The sequence below is a fragment of the Apteryx mantelli genome, chromosome 7 (assembly GCF_036417845.1).
Source record: "Apteryx mantelli isolate bAptMan1 chromosome 7, bAptMan1.hap1, whole genome shotgun sequence".
Classification (NCBI taxonomy): domain Eukaryota; kingdom Metazoa; phylum Chordata; class Aves; order Apterygiformes; family Apterygidae; genus Apteryx; species Apteryx mantelli.
The window spans coordinates 16368462-16382053 of record NC_089984.1 but is presented as its reverse complement, the minus strand read 5'-3'; the positions used below and the strand labels follow the sequence as shown (position 1 = coordinate 16382053).

Genomic DNA, 13592 nt, shown 5'->3' with positions numbered 1-13592 from the left:
ATGCTTATTAGAGGTCAAATTTTGATTTATAGATTGGAACATGTATCTTTGTGTGACAGAATTAGAACAACTTTATGTTCTTCCTAAGGCCTTTCCTATGCTAGAGTACATGCAGATATTGGTAGCTAACAATCAGCATAGCTGCCATGATGATGATAGAGCTGTGTATGCATTTGAAGAAGATGAGTTAATCTAGCTTTACTCCTGCTTCAGGCTACACTGATTGCTGAGTCTGTTTTATAGTAGTAAGGGCTGTAGGAAATTGAGGGAAAGCATAATCTTAAAAAAAAAAAAAAAGAAAAAGTGAGGAAGAAAAAATGTGCACCCCCTCATAGTCGCACACAAAAATTTATCTTTCACTTGCATCATTTGGTTTAGATTTCAAATTTAGATTGGTAATTAAAGCCATGAGTATTCTTTAATAATCTAAGTCTGAAATAGATATTATAAAGAGATCAATAGGTAAAGTTAGTACTAATCATATAGTTACATGAAAATGAGGGGTGCACGATCTCCTTCAAGATTTCGAAGATGAATACACCAGTTAAAAAAATCACTGAAGTTGTGTCTTTAGAATCCCGAGGTTTCCATAATGAGTAGGTATGTAAACTGAGGTGGGTTAGTTCTGCTGAAAACAAGAAACTGGACCCATGCCTTCTTTCTGTCTAATCCCTGAGACATATGTGGCTCATTTCAGACATTGTTTTTAGAAGTATGTCACTCTTTTCGTTCTTCAAATACTGAAGTTGTCTGTTGTAGTTACTGGCATAGAAAACTCGTTCCCCCTCCAGTTTAGAAATGTTTGCTATCTCTAACTTAGAGATATTGACTATCTCACTTTCATCTGGAAGTACAAAGGGTATTTGCCAGGTAGTCTGCCTCTTTTGTTTTGTGTTCTTGGTAGATGCCAGAGACTAGATAGAGACATGTTAGCTCTTCTGTGTCTTTTAAAATTCTTAAAAAAAAAAAAAAAAAAAAAAAAAGCGGCTTAGTCTAATCCAGACCAAGCCTTCACTGCATGAGTCATCTTAGTGGAGTCAGTGATGTGACTTGTGTAAACAGCAACTTTCTGTATAAATAAGGATAAAGGATTGGGCTCCTTTTAGGAAATTACTTGGAAATGAACTGCAGCCAACTTTAAACTGGATTTGAAGCTGGTATAAAAAAGATGAGATGTACTCAGTGAAAGTTACCTAAGGAGATGGAATTATCAATAAAATACTTTTTCTCAGAGTTAAATGACACAGTGCTGCAGTGAAACTTCTGCAAACAATGCCTGATTCCTAATTTAACTTGAAATTGAATTAACAAACAATTTAGTTCCTTTTACATTTTTAAATTTTTTTAATGGGGAGTTAGAAATTATTTCTGTTTGAATTCTAATGAAACAAAAGTATGGTCTTATAAAGTGTTTTATGTTACAGATCCACAAACATTACAGTATTAAAGTTAATGGTCAAGATTTTCATCACTAGAATGCCAAATTCACATGCCTGCAAAGTAAATCATTTTTAAAGAGCAATGAGAACCGCATAGGAAGAAACAAAGGAGCATATTAATTCTGCTTGTTGTTGTAATGGATGTCCTTTGTGACTTGGAAGTGACTAAACCTTCTCTCATACCTCTGATATATCCTTCTCATAGGTGAATGGATTCCATGAGTGTTTGATAAAGCTAGTTCTTTACTGTCACATTTTGAATAATTCAAGCCTCAGAAATTGTTAGCTATAAAGGCCTCAAACTAATTTTTGTAGTCTTTACAAAGATTAAGAACTAAGTAATGCCTATAAGCTGTAAAGGTGTGTATCTCTCATTGATTTTACTACAAATTCAGTCTGCTCCCTGTAGAGATGAATTTATGTCAGAGTTCCATATGCTTATCTTAAAACTATCGCTATGGTTTTCTATTATTAAAAAGCAAAAGAAAGATGAAACAAACTTTTAAGTCATGATGCGCTTCAACCAACATTGCATTAATAAGCCCTTGTAATTAGACAGTACAAAAGCTCACTGGTTGGAAGCCCAGGTTGCAAAAGAGCTTCAATTTTGATCACAGTTGTGCTTTTTACAGTTCTATAGTTGGCTTTACTGATGTCTGTTGGAAGTCAATAACTTTAGCCCTACTAAAAATATTCTGTGAACATCTCTGATGGCTTTCTTTTAATGTATGAGATGGTTTAAAAAAAGTGAAACAATTAACATTCATTTGAAATCTCAGTGTATAAAGGTTGGATTTATGCTACAAGTATTTGACTAAATTTTTTTAAAGGTGTATGGGCAAAAGAATATATTATGTCTTTTGGGGAAGCTATTTAATAATGCTAGCCAACAAACCTACCTTGTCATGATAAATTACATCTGACCAGGTAGCCTTGTTGATATTGGTTATGCTGGAAAGCTCCGAGTAGTTTAGACTATTCAGAAACTCTATTAAATATGGATTGCGGGCCCATGACTGCATACCAGTATCCTACAGCATTATACATTAAGTGGTTAAAATGGGCCAAAGGAGTAAGTCTCTGATAAACCATCAGCATTTTGATGCCTTGTTACCTACTTTAACCACTTGATGACAGTGCTTGTGTACTTAAATACATAACCTTCTGGTATCACTTCTTGATTTTCTCCAAAGGAATTCCTAACTTTTTCTTTCTGCTTCCTATTTTGAAAGACACTGCCTTAGATTGCCAAGTTCCTACATGCAGGGTAATAAACATGGGAGAGGATAGTGTTGGGAAAGAGGAAAGATTTCCAATTTACTGCACTATTCCTGAGGGTCGCTTGGGAACAGCTAATGCATTTTTAACATGATTCTCGGTTAAGGAAAAAGTCATGTCAATTGACACAATTTTCTAGCTCTATTTTTTTTTTTCCTCCTATGGGCCTGGAATAGGAATCTTATGAGGGGAAAACTGGCTGCAGTACAAAAAGCCAGCACAGATCCAGTAAAAAGTGGGGTCACTAGCAGATGGGTGAGATGGGTGGGAAGCACTTCCAGTACAACCACATGGGTGGGGATGTTGTTTGGGAGGCGGGAAGGAATAGGACTGACAAGAGAGGTTAGAGCGATAGTTCTGTGAACAGGGAGGAGAAGACTCCAGACAACTTGTCTCCAGTCCCAGCAGAATAGCCTTAAGGCCAAATTCACTCGTCTTTAGGTGACTGGTTATCGTAATCAAGTTTGGCAGACTATGATGTTGTGATTTGTATTATTTCTGTAGTATCATATGGGTGTGTTTGTATTCTGGCAACACAAAAAAGGTATAGTCCTTGTCCTAAAATATCTGCAGTTCAGAAGTCTGATCGTCTAAGGTGCTAAGAGTCCCAGCTGTTTCTGGAGCTGATCAGTCATTGGGCATTTGCCAGTTACACAAACAGCACGGATGGATGACAGAGATTCTGTTACAAAGGAAAAAGGGATACCGGAAAGGTGATGGTGGGGAGGACAAGGGAAAGGACTACAGTAAAGTGATGCAGACTATGAACCTGACCATACTGGGGCTTAAAATACTGCTGCAAACAAATGAAACAGTACTGTTTCCGGTGGTGCCAGCGCAAGTGAGGGCCTGCCAGATGGAACTGCATCCAGTAATGCTTTGGAGGCCCAGCCTAGATTTGGGGAGGACGTTCTATACAAAAGTATTTGATGTTTCTTGAGGTAAGATTTTAGTGAAGAGAGAATGTTTGCTATTGCACAGGTTACTGCACAGATTTTCTACTTACAGTTCAGAGGGGTACATGAATTTTGGTAATTTACACAATAGGCATAGTGGGGATCCTTCTCCAGCCCATCCTGTACTGGTGAGGACTCTGCAGATCTGTCCTTCTCTGTGGCAATCCTAACTCTTTGCAGGCTGAGGCTGAGCCTGTCCAAGCTCTAGGTCACTGTTTTGCAAGGTGTATCTGTCCCACAGAAGAGACTTATCTCCACTAACTCAAGAGACACTGTATTGCGTACCAGCAGGAGCACTAATTACTGCCTTCCCAGCAAGCCTGTAGCTTTCCTCCCTCTATACCCCAAGATTTTTTTTTCCCATAGCTCATCAGAGAAATGAATGGTTTGGGGCTGGGCTGGGCTACCTTTTAATATAAGACAAAAACTTTGCAAACATTTTGGCTTCAATTTTACCCCCCATGAAATTTTCTTTGAAAATTGAGGCAGTCTTCTCTTTGAAATGGATGCAAATTTCAAGATTGCCACACAATCCGAAAGTTCAACAGTAGGCAGCATGATGAGGGAACAAGTAGTGAACCATTTTCAGGTACAGACAACACTGTTAGGTGACCATTGTGACTCAGGAATGAGACCTTGGAGTTTGATAAATAGTTCTATGAAAATGCCAGCTCAGTGATGGTCAAAAAAGTGAAACAAAGGTTAGGAGTTATTAGGAAAGCAATGGAGAACAGAACAGTTAACATCGTAACACTACTCAAAACACCATGGTTCATTTACATCTTAGAAACTAAGAGTTATTCTGACCTTTCTTTCTCAGGAAGGATACAACAGAACTGGAAAAAGTTCTGAAAAGAGCAATGTGAATGAAGAAATGCACAGAACAAGTACCATAGCGTGAGTAACTGTGGATCAGCTACCCTGAGTAAATTAGGAGTTTTCAGTCAGGAAAAGAGGTAGCTGAGGGGAGAAACTGTTGGAGATGGGTGGAATAATGAACAGCTTGGAGACTCCAGGACCGGGGTAGGTTGTTTCCAAGTTCTTATGTTGGAGGCAGCAAGCACCAAATATGTCTAGGTGACAATATGATAAGAACAAATGAAAATGAGTGTTTTTCTTCATATAACACACAGTTAAGCTGTGGAAGTCCTAGTCAGAGGACGCTTTGGAAGCTAAAATTTTACATTGATTCAAAAAGAAGCTGGATAAGCTCACAAAATAGAAGCCTATTGTGTTTTCTATATATACAGAAAATCTCACCCACCTTAGGAACTCTCTGAGCTGAAAATGACAGCGAGAGTACTAGGTGAAAAGTAACATTATATGACTGACTGAGCTGTTTACATACACATATCTTCCCTGGACAGGTATCCATTTTTGGTCACTGCTGGAGAGTGAAATATTGAGCTAGACAGACATTTTGGTCTTAGCGAGTATGGCCATTTTTATGTGGTTAACCTCATTTCAATTATTGACAAGACCCAAATTTCAGATATTTAAATTCAGTGCTATGAATTATTCTATATTATTAAATATAAGAAAAACTTAAATGTGAGGTTTTTCAAAAGTTACGTGAAATTGGCTTAATGCCTTTCTCCTTGATTTTAATGAGAACCAAGTTAGAGCAACACTGGTATTTTTTGACTGTTAATGCCAATGGTTTTGGTTCTGGTTTAGACTTAATAAAATGTATGACAGCATTGTTGTTTCTTCCCACTGTTCACCCTGAATAAAGGTATAACAATGCTCTGCCATAATAAAGGTTTTTACTGCAAGGAAAAGCTCAGTGGTGCAGGTGACACAGCTCTCTTGAGCTGGTTTTGGACTGGGGAGTGAATGCTCTTGGAAAGGAAGGATTATCATAAGTTTCGCCCCTTTTTGCTCCAGCTGCAAAATGTGTCTCCGTCCAGCTTGTACAGACACATCATGGAAGTGTGCATATGTAGTGACTGAACTCCTTTCAAAACAAGGCACACCACTGTAAATGCTCCCTCCTCTGAAGAGCAGGTGAGGGCACAAACATCTCCTGGCTCCTCATGTTCTTTAGTGCACTCCTAGGGGGCATTTGCCTGTGACAGGATTGTGCATGGGCAGGAATCTTTTTAGAAGAGAAGCTATGTTGTTCTGCTGAATTCTACAGCCTCACACTCGAACATGAAATTTCTTAGCAAGTCTCTGGAGTTGTTTTGTAGCGTTTTTATTTCAGTGATGTAAGGGCTGTTTTTTACTGCCAAGCCCCTAATTAAAGCAGTGTTGACTGGTAAGTAATGGGCTGCAAAAGGTGTACCAAAAGATAATTAAAGATGCGCTCTAGATAAGCAGGGCAAGAGCATCCTTTTTATGAGGTGTAAATGTCTGAAGACCAACTAGTGAAATTGATCTGCCCTCCGCCAGGATGAAAGTTTGCTTAAACATCAATAGCACTATTCTGCCCTAGAAAATGTTTGATGTGGGGATGTCTGGAGGGCCACACTTCTCCTAAGAATCCCCAGGCAGGCGCCAGGGGACAGGGCCCAGGCGGCACTGGGGATTCCTCATGCCCTTCCTGCAAGCGTCTTTCTGGCGCCTCCCTTGCTTCCCCTAATGCTAAGGCTGCTCGGGAGGGAGGGAGAGGAGCTCCTGCTGCCCTGATCTGGACCAAGATCGATATAAACCTTTTCCACAGCCATTCTAAAGAGCACTATAGCTAGTCCTTCTCTAGCAACTTTGGTGCCTCTCCTAAATGTCCTTTGCATACATGGCCTTCATTTTTGCTCTGTTTTCAGCATTTCCCCTGTGTGATTTGGATTCCTCTGTAGATGCCCTTATACCCTGACTCTGGCATAAAGGGGCATTGGCAGAAGACCAAGCAGGTTCCACATTATGACTCTATTGAAATCCAGGGCAAAAATGCCATAGATTTCAATGGGAGCCTGAGGAGGATCTATGGATCAAAGAAATGTTTTTATTATGCATACCACTTTCAGGGGTATTCCTGCTTCTTTCATGACAATTGTCCTATCCCCCCCCTTTCAATTCTGTTGACATCTGGTTTTAGAGTGTGTTGTGAAATGAATCAAAAATACGGCAAAAAAAGACTATTACTCCTGATTCAGTTTAGAGGAGAGATGGGGAGGCTCACAAACAGTTCTTTTCATTATGACCAGCATGCAATAGCAAAAGATACCAAAGGATTATATGGGCAGCAAGGGCTGGTCAGTGGTGTTGCCTGTATCAGGGTATGGTCAAAGTGCAGCTGTAGCAGAAATTATCTCTTGCGTTAGGCCAAGTCCATATGTCTCGGCAGAAGGGGGGAGGAGGGGAAACAGAGATTGCCATCGTGCTTCCTGGAATCTCACTTAAAAACAAAACTCACAATCTAAGTCTCTATCAATTAGCATTGCAAAGAAAATCTCTGAAAATGAAGGGTGTAAAGAGGCTGCCTGGCAGAGTGCCTGAAACAATAACTCTGGGAAGTGTGAACTGCTCTCTCCATCGTCAGGGGATGTTAACAAAAGCCTCGTCTGTTTGACCTAGCAGTAGTGATGGACCAAGTAGTGGCAAGTCGGTGCAAGCCCGAAAGGTTATCCTCTGCTGACTCCTCCCTCTCTTCTGCACTGGCTATAGGGTGTATATGTGTGTGTTGGGGGACGGGGGGTTGCTCTCCTTTTGAGATCAATATTGCAGGCCGTCTGCAGGGTCAGCTTTGTGTTGTAGCCATTCCTATGGGATCATGGTTTCAGACTTTCTTTTCTGCCATGAAAATTGGAAATCCAGAAAGAAAAATAACAGTATTTGTTGCAGCCTTTCCATATGGCTGTGGTTCCTTGTAACACTTTCCCTGTGGCCAAACTGAGGAGTTCTCCTTGTACCCTGCAAACGGGGGTTATCCTTGTCCCAGTTCACTATGCACCCCATGCACAGCCATCCTGGAACTGGAAGGAGGTGGGAAGCTCAGGTTACAATTCCAAACTTTCTTGGGCCAGTTTAAATCAGGGATGCCCATGTCCCTTTTCCTTCTGCCTCGGTGCATTCCAACCCCATGCTGGTGCTTGAACTAAGCTGCTCCAAAATTAACCTGCCCCCCCCCCAAAAAAAAAAAAGTGATCAGGTTTTGGAAGGAGTAGCTTAATTAACTGGCTCCTTTTTCTAGTCAAGCGTGCCCTGGAGATGGCACGTGGGAGGGCGCAGGACCATGTGTGAAGGCATATGGGGGTTTAAGACTTGTGGCATTGCACCCCAAGTGCTTTGAATTCCATAGAAGGAGTAGCTGAAGTTGGACGCGCTATAGAGATCATCCATAAAATTTGCCACCAAGCTTTATGCATTTGCTTATTGTGTCTGACCCTTAATCCACCCCTGCCTATATATGTAGCTGAACATTAAGGGCGAACCGAAGCTCAAGGCCTAGCAGCACACACTCACTGTATTTAGCATCTCTTGCCACCTGGCTGCTTTTCCCCCCTTCTTCTCCCACACCCAAATTCTTGGCTATATACAAATTTTATTGTTTACATGGAAAGGAAAATCTTTGAACCATCCTGGAATTCTGAGGATGAAGAGGAATCTCATGGGGTGCATCTGTGCTGTGGCAGTCCTGGCTTAGGGGGACGGTAAGGTCGAAGAATGGGGAGGAGTAGTAAGAAATTGTTTAAAGCTGTTGTTTCCAGATGTTTTGGACTACACACTGCTGTCATCGCTCAGAGCTTCTCACTGCCAACATATACACGTATTTAGGTAAAGTGGTTTCTGAGGGCATTCAGCTAGCCTCACAGACAGAAGTTGAGTTAGGAGCTACAAAACAAATCTCATCTGGACTACTAGACTCACGGGGGATGACTGTCACCTCTGGGATGGCATTCATTTTTGTTGTGAAGTACTATGGTGTTGTGTGTAATGTTAAAACTCTTGCCCAGTTGAACCCAAAAGTAGTTGCATGGGTCATGGATCATGCAACAATCCCTGCAGAATGTAAATATTATGCAGTAGCTCTTAGACTTCATCCCTGTGCCCTTTAACTTCAGCGCAAGCTGAAGCAGGTCCCAAGGCTGACAAATGTTTGGGGACATGTTGAGACAAAAGACACATGAAGTAATGATGCCGTTATTCTTGAACACTTCCAGTGATAGCCTTTAATGACCTCATTTGACAAATTATTACATTAGCTAATTGATTTGCTGCTGTTCTGATCCTTTTCTAATATCTAATCCTTTTAGGCATTACAACTCTTGCTCCCTGTAAGTCCTTATGTCACTCTTGGCTCTCTAAATAATACTTCTGGCCTCTTTTGGATTAATACTTTGGTCATGATCTTACCTTGGGCTGAAAGCAGGAGGCTTGCTTGCTCTGTACATGTCTTGGATGTGCAGAACTGTCTGCATTAAAAGAAAGAAAAGTGTGAGGAAAGGTTGTGCGGAGCTCTTCAGCACACACTCCAGAGGGAAACTTCTCCTCCAAGTCGCCATGGAGTGCACTGGAGTGCGGCCTTGGCCTTTAGCATGAGCAGAGCTTTTTGATGCAATCTCTAGTAAAGCTGCTTTATTAATAACAGGATTCCCACTCCCCTCCACTAAGAGAGTGAGTGGAGCTGCCTGGTTAAATAGGAAGGGCAAGGAATTGTTTTCTGGGTGCGGTAAGAGCCGGGATGGTTTCCCTTCGAGAGAAGAGGCGAGCTGAGGAGCCCCACAGCCCTTTCTAGTGAGGGATCTCCACGCACTCAAGGGAGCCTGGGCTTTTCAGAGCAACCCTGTGGGGGGCCCGGGTTGCCTTCACTGTTGCAAAGCACGGGGAGCCCTTTCCGAAGGCCGAGCTGAAGCGGAGCGACAACTCCACCGAGTTATCGACTCCGGATGGGAATGAAAGGGCCTCCCGATGGGCGCGCGGCGGCGCTGGGGGAAAGGGGGCCGCAGGCGCTGGGCGACGCGGCGGCTCCGCGGCGGGGCGCGACCGCGCCGTGTTTGGCGGCGGGAGGACAATGGAGGTGTGGGCGCCTCTGAGTCACCGCCGCCGGCCCGGCCCGGACCGGCCCGGCCCGCCGGGTGGGGGTCGCCGCCGCCGCGGCCTCATAAGGCGGCAGCGGCCGGGCCGACCCCGCCGCCGCCGCCGCCCGCATGGAGCCCGCCGGCCGCCAGCGCAGCCCCGGCGCCGCTGCCGGCCCCAGCCCGCCGCCCCGGGGGGCGCCCAGCCCCGCCGGCGCCCCGCGGCCCGGCCCGCAGGGGTCCCAGCCTGGCGCGGGCCCGGCCGGGCGCGGCCGCGGCGCCTCGACGCCGCCGCCGGGCCCGTGGCAGCGGGCGGCCCCGTCGCCCCCCGCCGCGGCCCCCAGCGAGGTCCCGCGGCGCGCCGGCGCCCCGCGGGAGGGAGGCCGGCGGAAGCGCACCACCTTCAGCAAGGCGCAGCTGGAGCTGCTGGTGAAGACCTTCGAGGAGGACCCCTACCCCGGCATCGCCGTGCGGGAGCGCCTCTCCGGCCTCACCGACATCCCCGAGTCCAGGATACAGGTCCGCGGGGGCGCGGGACGGGGAGGGAAGGGAAGGGGGGGGCCGGGGCTGCGGCGGCGCCGGGACGGGACAGGCCGGGCCGCGGCCGTCGAGGGCCGCCTGCCCGCGGCGCAGCGCGGCGCCCGCCGGCCTGGCCGGGGCACCGGGGCGGCCCGCGCTCGCCCTGGCGGTGCCGCGAGCGCCGGGCGCCTGCGCCTCCGTGCGTGTGGCTGCCTGCGAGGGGCGCTCGGGCCGCCGCTGCTGCTCGCTGCTGCTCACTGCCTCCCGCCGCCTCTCCGCAGGTGTGGTTTCAGAACAGGCGAGCCCGGCAGCTGAACCACAAGAAGAGCGAAGCCTCCCCCTACGCCAGGCCCGTGTGTGGCAAGCAGAAGCTGACCGACTTCGGCGGCGGCTGCCAGGAGAGGCCCCGGCTGGCACGCAGCCTTGGGCCGGATCAGAGCCTCCTCGGCCTGCAGCCCGCTCTACCCAGGGGAAGTCCGAACTTCTCTGGTCAGCCGCTACCCTGTGCCGGGCCGCAGTACACAAGGCTCGATACTCATTTCAGGAGCTTGGATAACACATTTGGAGCCCACAGTCAGACCCCTTCTCACTTCGATTTGGACTACATGGCAAAAGGGGTCCAATTCAATGTGGGAACCATAGGGAGTTCCCCCCAGCTCTCACTCCCTGTGCAGCAAGTGCAGGAATATCCATACTTGAAGAAATCTTTCCCTGAAAACTACTACACAGATGCAGATGTTTTCCAGCCATGTATAGAAGATCACCAGTATCTGGCAGCTAAAGAGAACATGTGTAGGAGGCCTGTCTTAAACTACTTAAATGCTAATCAAAGCCTGGGCGATGAGAACTGTTTGTATATCAAGTCAAACACCTCTCCTTTAGGTAAGGGTTTCATTTCAGATTATGGTGAAGGAGAATCTAATGTGAAGCTTGAGCTTGAGCAGATGAGGCACAGTCCATCTCTGCTTGCAGCTCATGATGCTAGTCCCCCTTTGGTACTTGCAAAACATGAGGGGAAGTATCAAGGGACACTTTCTCCTCCAGCCCCGTTGTTTGGGCAGCAGCTGCTGGAGGCAGTAAATGACTATGACCCTTATTGGCTGGGCATGAGAAATGAAATTTGGGGAACTGGTTTAGATTCGGTGTTTGAGAATGAGCAAAATGGAGAGCAAGGTGGGCCAAAAAGTTACCTTTTTACTTTTGATGGCCACAGTTCAACCTGTCATTTGGGTCACACATGAAATGGTGACAAGTGAATCTGTTGGCCTGATGAAAACTTAATGGTTTTTGTTTGATTGGCAGTTTCATCCAAAGTGGCTAGAGGTTTTGCAGGTCTAAGTATGGAGTACTTGCTGTGAGTTTTGTGTGCTGTCCGGAAGGGAAGGAAAGGAAGAATACACAAACTTTGCAAGGCACACAAGCGAATAACCTGCTGTGTGTGTGTGTGTGTGTGATTCTTCCTTCTTCCTCCCCCGCCCCTTCCCAATCCTACCTGAATTGTCACCAAGCTGCATACAGTATTCTTGCATGCATTTGATTACTGGTACCCACACATTAACCTGCATGTACAGCTCAGCCTGTACGTTGTTCGCAAACATTTCAATAGTGAAGTCTTTGATATTCAAAGTGGGTTGGATTCATTCTGCCAGGAGGCCTGGGTCTACAGATGGGTTTTATGGCCTTAGTGTACTGGTTTTCTGTTTCCATCCTGGTCAGAAATCACTGTAACTTAAGAAATCTGTAGAAAACAGAGGTTATATTTACAGCTTTTGGTGGAGAAGGTGTAACACAAAGGGGATACAGACATGGGAAAAGCAACCTTGGTGGTGGAAGGGGAAGGGTCACAGGGTGTGTTAGTGGTTTAGGTGTGCTCCTGATTAAGGGCACTGCTGGTCTTTTCCTGGATATTTAATGCATAGTGTTTTTATTTAAAAATGACCAAATATGTAGCCTTTTAAAAGGCAATATTTTTGTTGGTTTTTTATAATTTTTTCAAATTTTTTGATTGTTAATATTTTAAAGGAATGGTGTTAATTTAATAAGAAACCCTCTAAACAAGTTGTTTACTATTTACTAGAAGGAGATTCTCTACCTGTGTATGATAATGAACTTGCTGAACTGGACTCACAGAAAAATGTAATTGAGTCCTGTCCTTGCACTTTGGATGTTGGGCCTATTTTTAGACTTTTCAAGACCACTGGCTGTCTGGAAGCCCAATGTGATCATATAGTGCTCTAACAAAACCAGTGGAAGGTGGGGGGCACACACAGCCATGACTGTGTATTAAAGCAATATTGGGGCTAGCATGTTGAAGACTATGTATGCAAATCCTTTATCATGCTCAAAACGTGGCTCTGGACTACTTTTAAGTATGCCTTGATTTTAAGATGTATGCTATTAAGCTAATTATTATGCTGCTTTTGCTCTGTAAACAAAATCAAATTAAATACAGACCATTATTTTTTATTAATAAAATTGATGTCTCTCTGAAGAAGCTGTCTATTGATGTACACGTAAGAAACCGAGAGTATTAGTTGTTATTTTGTCAGTAATTTTTATCTGTGGCTGGGAACAAATCCCTCAACTTTTCTGCCTCAGCTTCTTTATGTTTGATAATGAAGAGTTGTAACGAGGTGTTTCACTCTCATGTATTATGGAAGATCCATCAGACAATAGCTACAAGGCACTCAACACAAAAAGGCTTATCTGAGAGTTAAGTACAAGGTGATGATTGTATTTTTGGTTGTATATATGACTGCCTTAGTAAATTCTTTAAAGCTGTGTATTAAGACTGACTTTTTTTTTATATATGCCCTCTCCTTCGTTAAGATCTACTTAATGAGAAGTGAGACTTGTTCCCAGGCACAAAGAACAACAATTGTACCCATGAGAAAGATAACTGACAAAATGGTGTTCAAGAGTGTGTAGCAGTAATAACGGCCTTAACTTTATGAGGAAGGGTTGAGTTAGTTAAAGAAGAAGAGAAAACAGACATCCAAAAGAATAGTACTCCCACTAAACAAACAAGGATGGGGGCCTCTGGCCTGGAGTCAGCGGCCAGTTGGGAGGCAGCACTGGGTCTTCTCGGTCTATCCTCCCTGCTTATCTCGGCGTGTGATAACCAGCTCCCTCTTTCTTAATGGTGCTCTGCAGGTAAATATTTGGGAGGTCACTGACATGAATTCGCCTAAGCGAGCCTGGTCTCGTGCAATGCGTCCTGCTGTGTTTTCCCCCCTTCTTTGTCTATAGAGGTCCTACTCCGTCAGCGCTTGCAAAGCTACACCAAGGCCAACACAAACATAGCTGTATTAGGCATTTCGCATTAAGCTGTCACTACCGGTTGCTGCAGTAACACAGGGCTTTCCGACCCCTTCACGTGGTCTAGGGAAGAAACTTCCCTATTATCAAACTTGCATTTCTAACGTTGAAGTGGAACGCACTGT

The 13592-nt window shown here is 44.8% G+C and overlaps 1 protein-coding gene across 1 annotated transcript; it reads left to right on the top strand.

Annotated features, from left to right (window-relative positions):
- Positions 1-9762: 9762 nt before the first annotated feature.
- Positions 9763-12938, top strand: LOC136992439 (uncharacterized). The gene is made up of 2 exons (XM_067299596.1): positions 9763-10149; positions 10431-12938. Exons 1-2 carry the CDS (start codon positions 9763-9765, stop codon positions 11388-11390), a joined length of 1347 nt encoding a protein of 448 aa, XP_067155697.1. The 3' UTR covers positions 11391-12938.
- Positions 12939-13592: the final 654 nt, after the last annotated feature.

Coding starts and splice junctions, on each gene's coding strand:
- LOC136992439 (XM_067299596.1), top strand. CDS start 9,763: ATGGAGCCCGCCGGCCGCCAGCGCAGCCCCGGCGCCGCTGCCGGCCCC. Junction 10,150..10,430: donor TCCCCGAGTCCAGGATACAG/GTCCGCGGGGGC, acceptor GCCTCTCCGCAG/GTGTGGTTTCAGAACAGGCG.